Consider the following 21,762-nt stretch of genomic DNA (forward strand, 5'->3'; position numbering starts at 1 on the left):
AATAACTGATAGAGTCTAGTTTTTTTTAATTATTATTTTTTTTACTATAATACAGCTAAGCTGATATAGATTTCTTTAAATAAGATAAATAAATAGAATTATACTAATATTTATAAATCTTAATATTATAAAATTTAGTTACTGGTTTCTATATAGATTTAATATATTTTTTTTATTTAATTAAAAATATTTTTTTATAGTTATATTTTTCTTAGGGCATATTTTTTTTATTTATAATTTTTTTAATAATATATTTCTTAATATTATTTTCTGTGATAATAATATCCAGTTACTAATTAATTACTTTTTAAGTAAATAAAGAATCTGTAATAGTAAATTAAAATAAATTAATATAAAATATTAGATAAATTCCAGATAATATATTCAGTCTATATATATATATTCTAATTTATTCTAATATTATAAACTTTATATTCTATTAGTCTAACTTTTTATTAAATTAATTAATTATAATATTTTTCAGATCTAACTAGATCTTATTATTTTTTTTATAATAAAAAATAAGATTTTATTATTAGTTAATATATTATTCCTGTACTTCTTATGCTGCTGTTATTATTAAATTAATAATATTTTAAATTTTTTAAAATTTACTAAGAATAGTCTCAGCCTATTCTCAGAGATTCTTGATTTAATTATATTCTAAAAAATCTGCTTTAATACTTAAGTTTAAGAACTTTATATAAAAGTTATATTATAAAAAAAAAGAACTTATCTCTGTTAATATAAAGTTCTAGTTATTTAAAATTAACTGTATTAGAAATAATAATTCTTATTAATTAATTTATTATTAATTTATAAAATATTATAAAAAAATCTTAATAATTATAATTTAGCGCTCTGTCACTCTATCTATTTTAAAATAATAAATAATAAAAAAATATTATTTAATATTTAATATCTTATATAGAATTATTTATAATTTATTTATAAATTAAAAACTATAATTTAAAACCACTAACTAGAGTACTCTATAATAATTATAAAATATTTAAATAAATATATTTATAAAGTTTTTCATATCCATGCTCAGGACAGCTTTAATAATAATATTTTTAATTAATTAATTAATAATAACTATAATATTTTTATAATTTTAAGATTCTGGAAAGTCTACCAGGAAGTTAATAATAATATTTTATTAAAATTAATCAGAAATTAGCAGTAGTTTTAAGAAGTCTTATTTATAATTTTTTTAAATATAATTAATCTTATAGCTGTTATAGTTATAGTAAAATTAATAAATATTTTTATTTATATTTAACTAATAATAATAATAAATAATTATTTTATAAATCTAGTCCTGTCCGGGGTGTTTAGTAATTATATTATTATAAATTTCTTAAATAATCTGAGTTTATAAGAGCTTTAAATTAAAAACTTAGACTTATTTTTAAAAAAATAGATATTAGCTTATATCCAGCTGATATTTTATAATAAAGACTTTTAATTTTAATTATTTAAAAAGTTTAGACCTGCTTTCAGCTATTACTTTATAATATTTTTTTAAATTTTTATTAATTTATTCTACTTATTTTTATAGATTATCTAATATTAATTTTTTAGATTCTAGACTGGCGGGGATTTCTTTATCAGAAATTTTATTAATAAATATTATATAAATAAATCTTTCTTTAGATATAGAATAAAATAACTAGATCTCTTAATTTATAATATACTTATTTTTCTTCTTGGATATATTCTAGGATTTTTAAAATAAAATATTTAATTAAATATTTATTATTCTTAGATAATAATTAATTATAAAATTAAAATAATTTAAGAACTAGATTTAATATATTTATTATTCTGTAAGCTGCTGTTAGATTATAAAATATTTTAAATTTTAATAATTACTAAGAATTTTAAAATAAAAAAATATAATAAGCTTTAATTTTTATTTTTATAAAATTTAGATAATTACCAGCAGTTTCTTATTATAAATCTAATAATTATATTTTATAAATAGATTTTTCTTTGAGAAGTATATTACTAGATAAAAAATTTTTTAATTATTTTACTAAAATAATATTCCTTCTATATATTATTCAGAGAAATTAATTTTTACTAGTATTTTTTATTTAAAATTCTAATGCGCGAGGACAGGAATAATAATAAAAATCTTTTTAAAAATTTTAAATATTTTTTAGATTTCTAGTGTCTAGCTGAACTTGATATTTTTTTTAATAAATTATATAAAAGATTTTAAGTAAACTTTCTAATTCTTAAGAAATTACTGGTAAAAGTTAGTAAATTCTAAAAAAACTTTAATATTATAGATAGTCTTTAGTGTCTTTTAATCTTGTATAATCTAAATCTTAATAAAATTTATATAAATTTCTTTTTCTATTTTAATAATAAATTCTAGGTATTTTATAGTGATTATCTTAAACTTATATTTATTAATATCTATTTAGAGACTTATATTTTATAAATATTCTAGTATTTATTATATTTAAATATAGTATATAGCTAGACTTTTATTTATAAAAATAAAAATATTATTAATATAAACAGAATAAAATTTATTAAGAAATTCTTATAAGATCTAGTTAATATATTATTAAAATATATTTAAATAATTAATAAGTCTAAACAGGACTACTAGCTATTTAAATAATTTAAAATAAATATAAAATATAATTTTCTATTTATTTTCTTCTTTAATCTGGATATAGTAGAAGATCTAAATAATATCTAGTTTAATATAATAATAAATTTTTAAAATATATTAAAAAATTTCTTAAATAAGTAGTAAAAGATATTAATTTTTTATAATTATTTAATTAAATACTTAGTAGTCTATATAAAAATATAAATTATTATTAGATTTTAAAATAAACAGCATAAGCACGGCTGCCAGGAAATTATTAATTTTTATAAATTTTTTTTTTAAAAAATTAATTAAAGTTTTTTATAGTATTAAAAGTTCTAGTTAATTTATTTAATAAAAAGAACTTTAAGAAATCTTCTTTTTTTTTTTTTTAATATTTTTAATTATTTTAATGGCATGGTCTATCCCTGAATAATAAAATAATAAAATATTTATTATTATTTTATTAAAAATATTTAAATATTTATAATAAGGGCCTGGTAGCTTACTTTTTATTTTTATAAGATTTTTTAATTAATTAAATTTATAAAGAACTTTATTAATATTTATTAGATTTATTATAAATAATTTTACTAAATCTTTTTTCTTTCTTTAATTCTTCTAAGTATATTATATATTAGTAAAAATTATAAATAATATTAAAAAATAATTTTATTTTTATTTATATTATATTTTTACTCCTATACTCTAGATATTAAATATAAAGTTTTTAATTTAAAATATTATATTCTAATACTTCATCCATGGAAATCTTAATATAATATTATATTTATATATATATAGTAAAATATAGAAGTATATATATTTTTATAAATTTTTATTTATATTTAATAATATTTTTATTAATTTAATTATACAAGCTTCCCTCCTCTTGAATTCTTTAATACTTTAAAATTTAATAAAAATATATTTTAATTTATTTTTATTTATAAAATTTTAGCTAATTATTCTGTAAGATATATAGCTGGTATTAATTAAAATATTTATAAAATAAATTTTATTAATTAATTCTAATATAGAGAAGATATAATAGTCTTTAAATTTTTAAATCTTTTTTTTAAATTTTTTATAATTATAATTAACTGGCGTGTGCCCCCCTAGGTAATAATTTAAAAAAATTATATTTTTTTTAAAATTAAAATCTACTAAGTAATTAAACTTTTTAATATTTAACTAATTTTATTAATTAGATTATTTTTAAATAAAATTTAGTAGACTTTGCTTTTCAAGTCTTAGAAATATTATAATAATAAATAAAAATATTTAATAATATAATATTTTAAAAATTTATAATATAAGTAAAGTCCTGTCTCATAGTATTTAACTAATATTTCTTTTAATATTTATTAAACTTATTAAGTAGATTCTGTATTTATTATTATAAATTTCTAATTTATAATATTATTTATAATTATTTTTTTAGAGATATTATCTGCTCAGGTATTAAAATATTCTAGTTATTTTTTTAAAAATTAATTTATTTTTAAAAATTTATTAATTATCTATTTAACTTATTAGCAAAAGCCTTTAAAATCTGGTTTCTATTTAATATTTATTATTTATTAATAAATATTATTATTTTGAACTTAGTACAGAAGATTTTTTTTATTTAAATTTTTTTAATTATATTTTTTAATTTTAATTAACAGGCTGTTAACTTCTACTAAAAGATTATTAATTAATTAATTTTTTTACTTGAGAATAAATAGCTTGCTGATAACTTTTTTCTGTTAAACTAGATTTTTATAAATTAATTTAAAATAATTAATTAAAGCTATAACTAAGAAAAATAAGATTTTATAATTAATTTTTATCTATAGATTAATCTTTATTTTAGTTTTTTTATTTAAAAATATAAATATATACTAGACTTATTCAGTTAATATATTAATAAATTATTAGTTAATCCTGATCTTTACCTGTATATTATTAAGTTAATTTAAAAACTTATTTTTATTTTTTCTATTAAAATTCATAAATATTAGTAACTTTAATTTCTTTATATTAACTGGATCTTAGGCTGGTACTGATACTAATATTAATATTAATATAAATAAAAATATTATAATAAATATCTGAGAAAACAGAAGTCAGATATTAATAAATTATTTAATTTATTTAAGATTAGTTCTAATTTTATTATCTATTATTATATTTTATTAAAAGATAATATATTATATTTCTATACTCTGGATCATTAATTCTTTAATATATTTAATTAACTAGTTAATAATATCAGCTTGAATAATATTTTTATAGTAACTAGAAATATTTATTAATTTATTATAATTATTATATATTACTGGTCTGTTATTTAATAGATATTTTAAAAAGAAATAAATTTAAAATTATAACAGGTTAAGAAGCCGGGAGGACTATGTAAAATATAATAATTAATAAAAAAATTAAATTTATTAAAAAAAGAACTATCTAATCTACAGATAGATTAATCTTTTTTATAAATAACTCTTCTGGGAGTTTTTTTTTATAACTCTGATAAATTTCTTTACTTACTTTAGAGATTTCTATTTTTCTTATGGATATCTCCGGGTCAAGGTCTAGAACCAGACAGGTCAGAACATAGATGTTCTGATTCCGGATGGCTGACAGGGCCTAGCCCTTTTCATTAATTCCTGTAGAAAGTAAGATTAAATAAATACTTATTTATTTATACAAGTCATTTTATAATCTCTTAAATCTTAATACCTTGCTCAAGTTCCTATATATATTCAGATATTATTATTATTAATATATATCTACAGAGAACTGTATCATCTCTAGAAAAATAAGTTCTTATATTAATATTAATTATTTTATCAGATTTAATAGGAATCATAGTTATATATATCTAGTATAATATCCTGATTTAAATAAAGTTAAACACTTAAAAAATATAATATTCTATAAAGAATATATATATAAGAATAACTATAAAGACTCTGGTAATATAATTATTATATTTATATTTATTTTTAAGAGTTTAATCATACTGATACAAAGCACCAGGATTAATTTTAATAAAATAATTATATATAATATACAGAATATAATTAATTATAATAAAACTCTTCTTGTATAAGATGACAATGCTGACTTTATATATAAAAAAATAGAGATTATATTTATATTAATTAAATCTATTTTTCCTGTCCTGCCTATACCTACTAATCTGATTTATTTAATAAAGAATCTTTATAATTATAAAATATTATCTATTAAATATATGAAATAAGACTTTTAATTTATTAAATCTAAATCTTCTACTACTACAGTCACTATACTAAAATAATTCTAATAAACTATTAAAAAAAAGAGTTTTTTATGACTAGAAAATAAACAGGTAGTTATATTAAAGTAAAAATCTAATTTATCTTTTTTATTTATTTTTAAGTAATATAAGATTAATATATTAAATATCTATACAGAAGCCATCTTATCCCCGTTTATTCTATATTAAAAAAAAACTATAGTTATATAAATTAATAAGATTAAATTAATAAATATCTATAAAATAATTAATTAACCTACCAGTATCTGTATAATTCCAGATAAGTAAATATTTAATTTAAAGATTAATATAAAAAATATTATTATATAATTTTATATTCACTGGATAATTTATAGTAATTATTAAATATCTAATATTAATTATATTAAATTCTTTACTCTAGTAGTAAGCAAGATTATTCTTAAAATATTTATAATTAATATAGCACTAAAAGATCTTTATTAGAAATAATATAATATTATTTCTATCTATTTATATATATAAATAAAAAATAAATAGATTTATATAAAATAATTAATTAAATTTTATAAAAGTCCCCCTGAATATATATACCTACTTAAAATAATACTTTATAAATTATAATAAATAATATATCTTTAACACCGCACCTTCAATAAAAAATTACAGGAAGTTAACTTTAAACCTCTATTAAAGAATCTATATATATATAAAAATAATAATATATAACTTATTATTTATATAAATAACTCTGCTATTACTAGTCCTGAGTAAATAGATTTAATTTTAATAAAATACTATTTAAATAAAATATTTAGACTCAAAGAATTAGATAAATTAAAAATTCTATTTAATTATAATATTCTTTATAACTATAAAATAGGCAGTATCTCACTTGGATAATTTATTTATATAAAAAAATATCTTATTATTACTAGAATATAATTCTGCTTAAATATTATTATTCTTATAATACTTATTTATATAAAGATAGATTGTACTAAGATATTAATTAAAAAAATTAATATTAATAAATATTAAAATCTTATAAATAGATTAAACTGGCTAATTACTAAAATAAGATTTAATTTATATTTTATTATATTTTATTTATAAAAATATATACACACTCCCATTACAACAAATATAAAAATATTAAAAAATATATATAAATATTTATATAATACTATTTTTTATAAAATTATTCTAGCAGCCGATCATACTAAAAAGATTAAAATCTATATAAATATTACTTATATTAATTATAAGAATAATAAATTAATAGAAAAATAAATTATATTCTATACAGATAATTTTATTATCTAATTATTTAATAAATAAAATATTATTATACTCTTCTTTATTATTACAGAATATTATATATATAATACCGCTGCTAAAAATATTTTATATATTAAAAAATTAATATAGATATTTAATCTTAAGATATCAGATAATAGTAAAATATCCTTATTTAGTAATATTACTAATTTATTATAAATTCTTAATTATAATATTTATATATAGTTTACTAGATGGCTAGATAACTGCTACTTATTTATAACAGATCTTATTAAAATAAATATTATATTAGTTTAATATATTATAGATATTTATAATCCTGTAGACAGTTTTACCAAAGTACTAGATTAGAAAAAGTTCTATAATTTTTAGATTCTTCTAGAAATAATCCTGTTGATTATAGCTATATAATATCTAGAAAATAATACTTAATATATAAAAGATTGTCTATCTAGAAAATATCTATAATTTTATTTAATATTTTTTTATATATTTTTTTACCTAGGAGACCATGTTAAGATATCTATATAAATAAGTTATATACTATACTCAGACCTCCCACACAAAGCATTTCTACGTGTTGCTTTGTTTCGCTCTCCTAGATAGCTTAATTCAACTCACTCTTTTGCTTCCGTTCGTTCGTTCGTTTGTTCGTTTCGTTGCTTCCGTAGAGCGCTCCTCAACAGTTTCCGTGGGAAACAAGAAGTTGCTTCCTAGATCTCCCCCCTCAAGGATCCGGCTGATCTTCCAGCTAAGTATGACGCTTACACAAAGAGGTATACACAAACAATGCTGGATATCATGTCCAAGTATAAAGGCCCCCTCGAACCACCTAGTCAGCCCGTGTCCAACAAACTGGAATAAATCCCTCAGACACATCTAGCTTCACAAAATCAATTCGAACATCTCCTCTTGCCCTTGAACTCCACGTTGTGATTTTTCCTCTTCCTCGTTCCACTTCATCGTGCTCATTTTCCTTTCACCGATCGTTCAGAATGAAGTTTCTTCTCACCATTCTCATGCTGGTCTCCGCGACCCTCGCCTTGACTGCCTCGGTAAGAATGCCCTATACACTCATGACCCTCGGGGATTCCCAGGATGCCTTCTTGTCGAAAGGGAAACAAGGATGCGATCTTAATAGGAACGAGGGCTGACTGGGAAATTTATAGACCAAGCGTGATGACCAGTCCGCACAGGAGGCAACCGTGGAGAACGCCAACTACCCAGCACCGGGTTGGTTTTGAATTTGATAACCTCCCACCCAGTCCCCAGCATCAAAATAAAACAGGGAGATTGGTTGCCATGCAAAGGAGGAATATAGGATCTTGAAGTAATTGAGTTACCCGTGTCGCGGACCGGATGTTTGATGGACCATTGATATTGGTTTTGTTATGTTCTTTGGTAGCAGAACTTCATATGTGGAAGGAGCCGCTGAACAGAGTGTGCAGAGAAGGACTGTTCCTGGGAAGAAGAATAAGAGGATCTAAGCTTTGACAACTGCTGTCATTCGTTTTGAAGTATGCTCCTGAGATTGACGTGTCCCTAGTTCGATATAACAGAAGGGTTATCCACATCGCTAATGTTTTCCTGTTCTTCAAGCACTAACTATTATAGATAGGTGTAACTTCTTGTAGTCAAGATACGTTTATACTGCCATGTATGCAAGATGAAGGCACCGGAAACACCTAACATGGCACTTCATAGCAACATTCATACCGCCTAAGTAATAGAGACACTTGACGAAGTAAAAAGCAAAAGTATCGAGGAACCACCGTTAGACAAGTAATGTTTTAAAGGGATCCTTCACCTAAATTCTACAACTAACTAAACCGTCTCGACCACTGAGTCATCGTACCATCCAAACTTATGAAAGGGTCTTTGTTGTTCCATAGCTAATGCACCTGTCAATCGCAGTAAAATCTCGCCAGGGTCCCTCCACTCTCTCCGCCACAATGCACGCCACCTGCAGTGGGCTTTGAATTTGGCTTCTCAAGCCATTCATCGGCTCCTCTCACAAGGTTCATACCTCGTCTCCCACCCTGCCATCTCCTCCTGCTCTGGTTCTTCCCTCTGTTGAACCTTCTGCAGAGACCGCGCATTATGTATCATGACATAAGCCGAATAGACATCCTGGAACAGTACGAGCGGGTTTAAGTACATAGCCCAGGCACGTAGACCCCAAGCTCCACCTTGATACCGTTTGGGCGGGTCGTTCAGTAAGACCTCCTCGTCCTGGTCTGACTCAAGAGCCTGGTATGCCTGGGGTCGCAGCCTGCTCACCGAGGTTGAGATCTCGTAGGGTTTTGTGCGGTAGGCATAAAGAACTAGGAAGGAGAGCGGCACCATCTGCACACAGATAAGCATTGTTGGGAGGCCCATCAGTGTGTCGATGTAGGTCATCGAAGGCGGGTATGTGAGAACTTTTGTGCTAGTGAGGATGAGGAACAGAATCTAGTTGGTGTTAGATATATCCGCTTGTTTCTGGATACATTTTCAGGGTGCCTGATGAATACCTTCTCAAGCAAGATTAGACCAACGATCAGTTTGAATGCCATTAGCTTCAGCAGTGGCTTGTGCTCTGTCATGTATCCCTTCATGTTCACATAGAATTGGATTATAGCATTGATGGCTATGGACGTTGACACTGATGTGACCACTTGGAGCTGTTGATCTTATTAGTGACTATTTACAACGCAGTCAGACATGGAAACATATTACATACCCAAATGTGAGCGAAATGAGGAGCGTTGCTTTCAAGGCAGTAGACATGCATTGACTGTGTCACTACTTGGACAATAGCGGTGCTCCAAGTGATGACAGGGTATTGAAGGACTGAGTACCAGGTCAACTAGACGGAAAGAAGCGGTCAGTTACTGTTCACATTAATGCCTTTTCTGCTGCCGAACGACTCACACTCAAAAAGGCAAGACCATTCCTCTTCTTCTTCGGCTGCCACTGTCTTTTCGTCTCGAGCGAAGAGAAAAACTTCACTTTGCTCTTATCATCAGGAGCCATGTAATCACAAAGTAGCATCAGGAAGGCGTATAACGCCACGCCCTGTAGAACCTCGGTAAACCCTTGTAGATAGATGTAGGAGTTCGGAAAGCAGATTGAGATGTAGGAAAGGATTTGATATGACGGAATGAGGTTGCAGATTCGCATTATTCTATCACAATATTGTCAGCAACCTCGATACTTCCCCACTGTGTCGAATGTCTTTACTTTAGTTGCTCGTTAGGATTGCTCATATGCATCGCATGTCGACCCATAAGGCCCAAGATGAGAAATAACACAATCGCTGTGCAAGCACCGGATACAATGATGTTGAATTGATAGAAGGTGAGATTCCCCACGAAGGGACCAACGTCGACTGTCCCGAGGTCAGCTAATTCGTCGCATCAGTGGTATAAGGATGTAACAACTACTCACGTTCTTCGAGATGGTCCGGTATAGGACAGCCATAGCTGCCAGCACTTCGACTTAAGATAGACATATTGAATCAAACTGAAATAGATATAATTGGCAATGCGGCGAAAATCGACAGTTCAGCAGCTCATTGAAAGCGTTTTGACGACGACAAACAAGCAGTCATTATATAGTTTCATCATCACCCTGCAAAGCCTCGCCAAAATCAAAGAGCAACAGTGCCAGAGGCTATGCTCGGGCGCAGTACGTTACGTTATTTCATTTTCCGAGCAAAAGAAACACAGCAGATCTGTCATCGAACAACACCGCCAGGCGCATCTAGGAGCGCAAATAAGCCGCTGGTCGGGGTGTGCAGCCTTATCGCACTCAAGTAAATCAGTATGCCAAGACCATGGTGGAGCCGATCGGCGGCTGCCGCATGCTTAATTTGCGCGAAGTTGCGCGGTCAGCCTCAGGGTCATGAGGATACGGGAATAATTGCGCGATGAAAAAGTTGCGAAGTCTGTATTTGGTATGAATCTACATTGGTTAGTCTGAAGCTGGTTCTAAAAATAATTACGGGTTCGCTCATTGTGAAAGATGAGAAACGGGCAAGAAGTTGAAATCCCTACAACTTAATGCGAAATTCAAGTAGTTAAGATGCATATAGAATGACAGCCAGGAAATATTGATGTCATTGGATAACTAAATAAGAAGTGATACACCTGTATTCACATTAAAGAAAAGGCAGCAAGCATGAGAGGATGCATCAGGGCCACATAGAGTGCAATCAACTGTCTGGTCATACAATGATTTTAACCATTTACAACTCATAGTACCATAATTGGAGATGACAAGGCTCTCTCTTTAACTTCACCCACCAGACTAAAGTTGGCGCACTGTGCTTGTATGCATAGTGCGGTTTATCCTGACGCATCATGTGCATTTCATTCGTGAAACGGTGGCATGCTGCTTTCGAACCTAGCAGCCGTACCCGGCAGTCTTATGGCACTGTCAGGAAGATCTGTCATTGGGTCTGGTTGCCATATGGTGCTAGACAATTGACCCCAATCAAGAATATCTCCCGGTTGAAAGGCACCGTGCATCGTATTCGGATATGGCCACATGTTCCATGCCTCAAAGGAACTGAACTGCACGTTTGGCATTGCGAAGGGCTCAGTCGTATTTACCGGGGTATCCACCACTCCCATAGCCTCATCATACTTTCTGACAGTATAAGACTGCTGTTTCAGAGTATACATCAAATCCTGCAGACCGTTGAGCATTTTGCTGCTTGCGATATACATACAGCCGCTTCTAAAGGCAACCTCCGGATAGTTTCCTGATTGGGACACCATGGCAACCAGCGCATCGGCGCACTGCTTGAAAAGATCGAGCTGTTTGTCAAAGTTGGGATGCAACCTTCCGGAGCCCTTCAACCGGATAAGGTTGTTTTCCACTATATTCTTACATAGATTAACAACCTCGATTACGATTGGCCGAACTGGCGCAATGTAGTCAATGCCACCGTGCTTCATTGATGCGCCCTCAATGAATTTGGCTAGAATTCCTTGCAGCTTGTCTGGATACCTTCCCCCAAATTGACGCAAGAACTTGAAAAAGTGCGAGTCGCTTTGAGAGTCAGGTGTTGTCATCATGAAATTAATGACGGTGTTGCCCATCTGACTCGCTTCATCCGGGTAAATTTTAGTGCCCTTTTGTGGTCGATCCTTTTCCATTCTTGCTTTCCAGACCGATATATAGAAAAGCCCGAGGCCAAAAATTTTGGCAATAACGGCATGGAAGCGCAGCTCCAGCAGTGAGGATATGATAACAACCTCATTCTGCCGTTCATCTTTGGCTGCCTCTGATAATAAATGATAGGCAGAATTAACCTCTGCGAGGCATTTCTTTTCGCCCTCTTCGACAACGATGAACAACCGACTGGGGCTCATCCAGGACTGCTTAGAGTTTGCCATTGCCTCAATTTGCATATATGTGGCTGTAATCCATTTGACATGGAAGATAATGACTGGTGAACAGGAGTGTGTTTCCAGGAACATTTGATAGGAGTCTATATGAGGTTGCATCCGTTGAAGAACCTGTCGGAAACCTTGCAGGGTCATAGTCAAAAAGTCACCCATCAGAAATTCCTCGGCTGTAATTTCAAGGCCTTGGATTGATAGGACTAGCTCACGCTCCATTACTACACTGTCGGTGGCAGTCGTATCCAGAAATGGTATGGCTCCTGGCTCAGGTAACAATCCTAGCCGCTCTGCGATCCGATATGCTATAGTCAGATACAGCTCGGCTTTGATGGATTGACTGGCAACTCTTTTAGACGTGGCCAAGGCGGTCGGCTTGAACGCCGATAAGAAGCGACAGACAGCAACGGAGTCTATGTGTGTAGGAGGACTGAAGATGAAGTCCTGGCCGTATGACGAAACGGCCTGCAGTAGAGTATTTCGGAGGGATCCGTTCTGACGGCGAACACTTTCTGAACTTTCACAGGCAGCCAAGCAAAGGACTGAAAATAGCAGCTTGGTGGCCACATTATTGGTATTAGGATCGGTGGAGAACAAGCGCTCTCTCAGGTGTAGCAGGCTTGGTGTGCCAATCACGAAGAGACGTTGCCAAACTAATCTAGCAAGGGTTTAGCCAGCTAATGGGATGAGCATAGTTCTGCGCCTGATCTTACAGCTTGTCAAGCGTGGCAGCGAGATCCTGGCTCACTGTATCTGTCAGAGAAGTGCTCCAAGTAGACACCAGCTGAATGGTGGAGCCGAAAGAAGCATCCTTAGCCAACACCCCCGCGATAAAGGTGCTGGTGTTGGCCATGGCATGGTAAAGACGGTCGGCATCGGATGTAGACTCCGTGGCATCCGGCAATTCCTGCAGCATGGAATGGTCGTCTAGTATCGCGCCCGAGAAGAGATAGTGCTGAATGGAGTCGGAGAGCTTGGCCGCTTTCTCGTGTTGGGGGCTTGGACGCGGGGAATTGGAAGTGTCTGGCTGGGGCGATTTGCTGGCCAAATTTCCGCGATTTGCGCGTTTCGTTGCTGGCCGGCCTAGAGGATTGCTCTCGACAATGCATTCGAGATCGAGATTGCGGCATCTCTCGCAACATGTTGCCGGGGGTTGTGGAGTACCCAGTGGGCCTAATGAGGCCAGTGGGCAAGCCAGCACGCATTTGATTTTACGAGCTCGGCACCCCCGGCAGATTAAACGCGCATATTTGCCCCTAGGGCGTCGTTGAGCTCTTTGTCCTTGCATTTATCGGGATCGCAGTTGGTCGGAGGATATAGAGGAGCAATGCGACCGTGGAGGGGTTGAAGATGGCCGGTTTCCATGGCCCCCATGAGGCTGAGGGATCGGCATCAGCTGGAGATACGCTCGCTGCGACGAATCATATCCCCCTCTCAGCGCAATGTGGGCCTCGACTTGTTCTAGGTCATGATGTTTACATTGTTCACTCCGCTCAGAACTGGGTTGTTCATCGAACTGGCTTCTTGGGGTCTTGTAAGACATGTCCAAAATGGAAGGTGACAGTATATTGGATCGTGTCGCTGGACGTCGCTGCCCGTTACTTTCTGAGGGCAAGGTCGGCTTCCGTTCCGTGCTCGGTGGCTATGGGCGCAATATATTGCGCTGCTTACGGTGTCGCCTGTTGAGCATTGAAAAGTGACGAATATAAAATATTTCCCTTACACTGCTGGCGACAATGAATTGTGAATATTCAACAATAATACAGCAAGACAAGTTCACGTCAAAATGCTTCTTAGCACTATCCTACTCCTGGCTGGAGCACAGTCTGTATTTGCCAAATGCAAATGTGTATGTTATCACTTGATCTCCTTCTCTCTTAGATGATGCGGAGATAGCTTACATCGCGAGGATACAGGCCCCTACAGATGAGTGCTGGCCCTCTACAGACACATGGAGCGCCCTAAACAGCTCCGTTCACGGAAAGCTGACGCGCAACGAGCCAATTGCTAAACCGTGCTACCAAGGCCCAGGCTACAGTTCCCAGCTCTGTCAGACTATCAGCTCCAATTGGACAAGCAACGAGTACCTGGCAAAATCTCCCATTGGATATAGCTATCCACTTGTGGAAAGCTGCCCCCCTGTCAATGCCACTCTGGCTGGATATCCACAGTGCGACCTGGGCAACTATCCCGTCTACAGTGTCAAGGCGACAACCGCAGCTGACGTTACTGCCGGGATTAAGTTTGCAAGGGATCACAATGTGAGGTTGGTCATAAAAAACACAGGTCATGATATTTCGCAGCGGTGAGAACACAGCGTCAAAGTTCCATGATTGTATACGCACTAACTATAACAGATCGCAAGGATATGGTAGCCTTTCCATTTGGATCAAGTCCATACAAGATGGACTACATTATCACGACAGATACGTTCCTGGGAATGGATCCTGTCCATCCAACTGGACTGGAAGTGCCATCACCGTAGGCGGTGGATATGTGTGGCAGGACGTATACGATTTTGCTGCCACGCATGGTGTCATCGCTGTTGGTGGCGCAGATCCGGTAAGTCTATCCCTGGAGGCTGAAGTATGATACGCATCCGTATTAATGAATAGATCAGACTGTTGGTGTCCTTGGAGGCTTCATGCAAGGTGGTGGCCATGGCCCCGTTAGCCACTTCTTTGGACTCGGGGCAGACCAGGTTCTGGAATACAAAGTTGTTTTAGCATCTGGAAAGCTTGTCACTGCCAACGCCTGTCAGTATGCAGACCTCTTCACTGCCCTCCGTGGAGGTGGTGGAGGCACCTATGGTGTAGTCTTATCGACCACCATCAAAGCCCACCCAACGCGTCCTGTCCTGGGCCATAACCTGGACATCGTTTCACTGAACGGAAATGACGATGCCGTTATCAACGCTACTGGCAACATAATGTCCAAATTGCCAGCTCTCTCAGACGCAGGATACTCTGGCACTGCAATCCTCACACCCTATGCCGGACCGCTGGTATATACCCAGCCTTTCCTGAATCTGCTTGAGAACAATTCCACCGAGGCATTAGAGAGCGCCAAAGACGCCATGAAACGGCTTATCCTAGATGACCTGCTCCAGCACAACGGAACCTCGTATCTGGTTCTATCCACCTTCACCACCTATCCGACCTTCCATGCATACTACTCCGGCACGCACCATACAACACCGGGTTCGAACAGGCCGATCATGGCGTCACGACTCTTTGACAAGCAAACATTGGAATCCCCAAAGAACAATCTAACAAGCCTTCTTGAGACCGTCACTACTCAGACCGTCCCCAACAGCACCCTTTGGGCAACCTTGTTCAACATCGTGGCCGGTGGAAAGGTTCTCGACCCCGTCCCTCATACATCCATGAATCCCGCGTGGCGAAGGTCCCACCTCTTATTCCAGCAAATCGATGTCTGGCCCGACAATGCCGGCACCGAGGAGATTCAACAATACCGAAACGCTCTCACCCAAATGAAATTGAAAGCAATGAAGGACATGGCTCCGGGTATGGGAACATATTTAAACGAGGCCGATCCGTACGATCCGGACTGGAGGCAGGACTGGTTTGGAAATAACTACAACTGGCTTTTGTCCGTAAAGAAGAAGTATGACCCGGAAAATGTGTTTTGGTGTTGGCGATGTGTCGGGAACGAGGGCTGGGAGGAGGTGGTAGGCGGCGCGTGGTTTGGACCGCTGTGTGAAACAGGGAAATAGTTTCGGGGCAGTCCTTGTTGAGGTCGCAATTATTGTGCCCATTACAAGGAATATATACCTGATCCTGGTAGGTTTGGGAAGGTACTTTGCTGTTGCATTGTATTGGTCTCGGAGATGTGCATGGCTCGTTGGGCAGGGGGAAAATGAAGATCGTTTATTACCTACGCATATAACTCCGTCATGTCATCGTTATACTCTACAACATTAGATGGAAGATATCCTTCTGTGTTCTTTTGCACCTAAATGTTCTGCATATTGTACGAATCAAAACACATACATAAACCGAGCTATGCAGTTTCCCAACAGTATATTTGGAATTTATCCTTCATTCCATCATGTATCATTCCAACCAAAGCGAATACATCTTGTACTGATGATCAAATGTTAGGCCCGTTTCCGTACAGCTTTTCATACATCGCCAGTGCGCGGATGGGAAACGAGTATATGTAGTTGTGATATTGAATATGACTGCAGCTGGTCAGTTTGGATCTTGAATTTCCAAACAACGCTGGCAAACATACCATGTGAGCATTCCACTGCCAACGGGATATTCTTGTTCCCACTTTCCATTTGGCTTTTGTCGGCTGATAATAAGATAGATTCCTCGTTTTATGGGCTCCGGGTCGGGATAACCGGCATACATCAACGCGAGGCACGACCATGCAGTCTGTACAGTGTGTGATCTAGGCGCATGTACATATGCGCCGACCATACGAGACTAAACGCTACTGGTTAGCTCCATGACACGAGAAAGGTTATGTACCTACCTCCAGTGTTTCTCCCCACCCGCCGTCAGACTCTCGCATGTCTAGTAAGAAGCGACATCCTGCTCTGACCACGCTAGAGTTCTCATATGTCCGGCCTCCATGGTGTAAGGCTTCCATGGCAAAGAAAGCACCATAGGTGAATGTGATTCCCCAAGAGGCCATCCAGCTTCCGTCATCGCGCTGGCTTGTCTCCACGAATTTCACACCCCGCTCAATGGCTCGATCGACCTCATTGCGCCGATATTCGCTGCTCCGAGCCCTGAAAAGAGCAAGTGCTGTGACACAAGAGGACGTGCACTCGACATAATCATGTTCTGTCATCACCTGTCCAAACATTTCGGTCCCATTGAAGTACTCCAGCCAATTACCTGCGGCGATAGGTTCAAAGCTGCTATAGCCCCCGCTGTGATTCTGTATCATTAGGAGATTATCCACCGCTAATCGGAGGTTTGCTTCCTTCATTTGTCGTGAACCCAGTTTCATCTCGACCATCAAGATGGCTTTCAAAGACTCAGCTGTGCAATCGGAACAGGGGCTGCCATGGTAACGGGTCGTAAAGGACCAGGCCCCGAGACGGCTAGGACGATGACAGATACTAGCATCATCCCAGTCATTCACGAGCTGCTGCTGTATGAGATACTCGTAAGCTCGCTGCGTGTTAGTTTGGAAATCTTTGTGTTCGGCGAGACCTGTGTACACCAGCGTCTGCAGTGCCAACGATGTGTCCCACGCGTGTCCCCCATGGATACTCATAGACTGCATTCCCGACGAACCCATCCAGAGATACTCTAGACTTGTTTCCTGCATGTTTTTTAGAGTGGGCGAGTTAGGCCCCTCGCCACAATAGACAGCGATCATATTCAGCCAGGCGTCCATACTGATGATTCCGGTCGAGTTGCTCGCTTTATCCATATTGAGCACGATGTCCCACGCTCGTTCTTCTGCCTTTTTCTTCAGAAAGCTGGGGCAGAGCCATGGATTCCACACATGAGTAAGGATCCAATTCAAGATGTGCAGTATCCAACTCTTTGCTTGATGCCGCTTAGACGGTCGCACCAGTCCTTCGTATGCGGCGAAATTAACAGCAGAGAATTCTTGTGGAAACAGCTCCGCCCGAATCTCATCTAAGAGATCATTGGTTGGCAACGTGAATCGTCGAGATGAGAGGTAACACATTGGCAGGTAGACTTGGCGTGGAATCACAAACCAATTCCATGGGCTGAGTGGAAACCACTTGGGTAGGAGCCTGGCATTCAGTCAGTATAGTCATACAATCAGCCCCGAAAGAAGTTTGAGCAACAAAGAACTCACCACATCTCAACAGGGTATGGGTCAGTACCCGCCCAGTCATACAGCCCCAGTAGAGCAAGCCAGAACTTGGCCCAGGCCGGCAGGTAGAGCGCTCCCCCGTGGCTGAGATAGAATTCGCGCGCTTTCCGGAGACGCTCATTGTCAGGTGGGACCCCCATGAGTCGTAGTGCAATATAAACCAATGTAGTCCCCATCGGCGAAGGGTCCTCCTCCAAATATGTCGCCCAGCCACCGTTATCTGGGTTTTGACAGTTGAACATGAAGCGAATCAATTCAATGACGTAAGCCTCATCGATTCGAGCACCTGTGATGTACCATGTCATGACCAGCATTGGAGTCACAAAGAAGATACAGCTCAAGTCAGCTGCCCAACAGCCCAGATCACGGACCTGCGTGTTAGTGTGAAACTTGACACCCTTGTAGATGGCCTCAGAGACCGTGTTGGCAGGGCGCGGGGAGCTTTGGTGGCCCTAGATATAGATTGTTCAGCTCAGATTCACGAGTATCATAGTATTAGGGCTACCTTCAACATACCATCGGGATATTCAAGAAAAACCTGCTCGTAGCATCCTGGGGTCGAGCCTTGCGCTTCTCCCTGTCTTTCACGTAAACCCATCTCAGACGTCCCGAATCTTGGGTCACGATCAGATGCCATCCCTCGGTGTCGGTCCGTTTGGTATATGATTGACGTGTCCCATCATTGTTCCCCTCACCTAAACAGTTCTTCAGTTTCAATGTGTACTTGCTTGCCATGATGTAGGATGGCGAATGTCAACATGAAGTTGAGGATGGGGGGTATTAGTTATTATAAGGTGATAAACAGGTGCGACCGGTCATATAATTCGAGCCACAATTGCCAAAGCTCGCTATGGCATGTAGCTACATGCTCAGGCCAGCAATTACAAATTTGGCCAGCACGGGAGGGGAAAAGGCCGTTTAATTACGAGTAGAATGTCATTCACCTACTCGTTCTGGCTTGCAATTGACAAGACAACACACTTATCTGCAATAAAGATCATCTCTTTTTTCCTCCGCTGCAAATTTAATGCTTAAGTGCTTCAATATATATGTGGGGTATGAAGCGGTGTAGCTGCACATAAGATCCGAAATCTAACTGGGGCGGCGGAAATTGACAAGCACGAAGTTGTCCGGTGACGACTCGAGGGATTTCCGTGTGATGTTTCTCCGTCCTGATTAGCCTACTGTAATTTATTTCATATGCTTGCCATTGCGTTCTGATTGCCGCTCATCGGCATCAGGTGCATGCAGCGATCGATCTGTCAGGCTGATCAACTCACCGCCCATCGCCGGTTCCATGTATACTTCAATAATGGATGCAATACAAATGTAGTCTTCCGATACACAAGGTCATCTTTCACATCTATTAATGAAACATCTTCTCTGTCTTTACCTCAAAGAGATTTCTATATAAAGAGGTGGATATGGCAGACTTCGCAAGCAGGTAAATTGTGATTGACTTCAACAAAGCATCGAAAACATGTTTAGTCTACTATCAATCCACCTCCCCATCCAGGCGTTTTATTTATTTATCTTCGCTGGCCTTATACGTTTGTTAAAGCTACTCTGGAAGACCCCCTTTCCCACCAACGCCCCTAGGCTTGTCCCGGGATACCCGGTAGTGGGTGCCTTTCAATTCTTCTTCAATCGGGCAGGATTTTGTCATGATAATAAGGCAGCTTCCGCCAGGGGAAACTATAGCTATTATCTGGGCCAACACCGCATCGTGGGCCTGTCGGGCCCTCAGGGTCGCAAGACCTTTTTCGAGAGCCGGGATCTTGATATGGACGAAGGGTTCGCTCATCACCCCTCTCTCCCGTCCCGACAACTTCGAGCAGCTCGCTAACTTTGAGAGACAACCCCAGCATTCTCCTGCTTTTGCCTTTTGCCGGAATCGTTAGGCAGATTGACAATCCATCCAGTGATACCCATACATCATGTCTCAGATCCACATTGCGTAGGGCCCTGATGCGCAGTCAGGCCTTGAACTCCACGCCCCAAGTCATAGGAGCGTGCACTACCGCGGCCTTAGACCGCATTGCGGCAAGAGGTCTGATTAATCCTTTTCAGGAACTTAAGTGGTTGTTCGCGCAGACCACCATGGCCGCACTGGGACTTGATGAAGTGGTGCACTTCCCGGAGCTGTCAAGGAAGGTGAGTGACCTCATTAGTATAACAGCGCAAACCTTTCCGGCCATCGACCTTCTGGTTCCGCCGCTGCTTAACCCATTACACATTCCCGCGATGATCGCCGCCGGGCGGCTGTATGTCATTACATGGCGCATCATCCATAAACAGAAGCAGCAACAACACAACAAGCTACATCCTGGAGGGGAAGACATGCTTCATGATATGTTCGAGAGAGGTCGGAGGACGATAGCAATAGTACAAGTAAGAAGAGAACATCAGAAGACTATCCTCTCGCAAGAAGGCTAATTTTGGTTTCACTAGGCTTTGATGTCTACTGTATTTGCGAGCCAGGGGAATTCTCCCACGGTAGTTTCATGGATACTGACAGGGCTTGCTACCAATGCATATTGGATGGCTCGAGCCCGTGGGGAAGTGGACCAGGTAATCCTCAGACACCGCAAAGATGGTGAGGGCGTGGAGCAAGTCCTCCGATCCCTGGATCTGCAAACCTGGGAACACGAGTTTCCCGTTCTCCACGCCTGTCTCCTAGAGAGCGTTCGACTATCGCTTCTATTGGTGGAGTTCCGTAAGAACATCAGCACAACTGATGTCCAGATCGGAGACACAGGCGAGATAATACCACCAGGGGCATATGTGGTAAGTTTGGACCGCTCGGCAAACTCTTTCAAGCCCCCCTGACAATCGACCCAGACATACGAGTTACAAGAAACGAGCCGTGACCCAGACGTCTACCCCAATCCGGATCGGTGGGATCCTGGACGCTTTCTGTCGGATCGTGCAGAGTACGCGAAAGAAGCCCATGCCTTTGCTGGTTTTGGCGCAGGGCGTCGGAAATGCCGTGAGTGACCTTCACTTGTTCGCAACAATGGATACTAACACGAACCTTGACCCTATACATGCAAAGTCGGTCGAAGAGTAAGAGTTCCCATTAGTGATAACAAAGGCGAGGGTTAACCGTTTCCAGCATGTGAATATTGAAGCGACGATAGTAGTAGCGAGCTTTCTCACTAGGTTCGATATTACTCTATGCGATGAGCATGGCAGTCCTATTAATCAGGCTCCTGCGCCGTCCATGGACCGGATACATACTGCAGCCCATCCGGAGTCGCCAGTGCGGCTTCGATGTACCCGCCGGTCATGAGGAGACCTTGTTGTTCAGATCAAGGCAACACCGCAACACCCACTGCAGTTTACATCAGACTCGT

The 21,762-nt window shown here is 36.6% G+C and overlaps 5 protein-coding genes across 5 annotated transcripts; 2 read left to right on the forward strand and 3 right to left on the reverse strand.

The window, feature by feature from the left end:
- Positions 1-9,182: 9,182 nt before the first annotated feature.
- Positions 9,183-10,677, reverse strand: BO79DRAFT_143703 (OSTA/TMEM184 family protein; the record flags this gene model as incomplete). Its single annotated transcript, XM_025678341.1, has 6 exons — positions 9,183-9,635; positions 9,698-9,847; positions 9,907-10,032; positions 10,098-10,350; positions 10,407-10,554; positions 10,614-10,677. The coding sequence occupies 6 exons, from the start codon at positions 10,675-10,677 to the stop codon at positions 9,183-9,185; spliced, it is 1,194 nt and encodes a 397-aa protein (XP_025541355.1).
- Positions 10,678-11,536: 859 nt separating this feature from the next.
- Positions 11,537-13,862, reverse strand: BO79DRAFT_192122 (Zn(II)2Cys6 transcription factor domain-containing protein; the record flags this gene model as incomplete). Its single annotated transcript, XM_025680873.1, has 2 exons — positions 11,537-13,232; positions 13,288-13,862. 2 exons carry the CDS (start codon positions 13,860-13,862, stop codon positions 11,537-11,539), a joined length of 2,271 nt encoding a protein of 756 aa, XP_025541356.1.
- A 498-nt stretch (positions 13,863-14,360) lies between these two features.
- Positions 14,361-16,310, forward strand: BO79DRAFT_262212 (isoamyl alcohol oxidase; the record flags this gene model as incomplete). The annotated part of the gene is made up of 4 exons (XM_025686566.1): positions 14,361-14,423; positions 14,491-14,879; positions 14,932-15,136; positions 15,195-16,310. The coding sequence occupies 4 exons, from the start codon at positions 14,361-14,363 to the stop codon at positions 16,308-16,310; spliced, it is 1,773 nt and encodes a 590-aa protein (XP_025541357.1).
- Positions 16,311-16,687: 377 nt separating this feature from the next.
- BO79DRAFT_253303 (lanosterol synthase) lies at positions 16,688-19,141 on the reverse strand (the record flags this gene model as incomplete). Its single annotated transcript, XM_025685987.1, has 5 exons — positions 16,688-16,778; positions 16,832-17,028; positions 17,078-18,323; positions 18,389-18,858; positions 18,923-19,141. The coding sequence occupies 5 exons, from the start codon at positions 19,139-19,141 to the stop codon at positions 16,688-16,690; spliced, it is 2,223 nt and encodes a 740-aa protein (XP_025541358.1).
- Positions 19,142-19,886: 745 nt separating this feature from the next.
- On the forward strand, positions 19,887-21,403 carry BO79DRAFT_226871 (cytochrome P450; the record flags this gene model as incomplete). Its single annotated transcript, XM_025683827.1, has 4 exons — positions 19,887-20,200; positions 20,272-20,797; positions 20,888-21,193; positions 21,248-21,403. 4 exons carry the CDS (start codon positions 19,887-19,889, stop codon positions 21,401-21,403), a joined length of 1,302 nt encoding a protein of 433 aa, XP_025541359.1.
- Between the last annotated feature and the right edge of the window lie 359 nt (positions 21,404-21,762).

The sequence above is a fragment of the Aspergillus costaricaensis genome (assembly GCF_003184835.1).
Source record: "Aspergillus costaricaensis CBS 115574 unplaced genomic scaffold BO79scaffold_10, whole genome shotgun sequence".
NCBI lineage: Eukaryota > Fungi > Ascomycota > Eurotiomycetes > Eurotiales > Aspergillaceae > Aspergillus > Aspergillus costaricensis.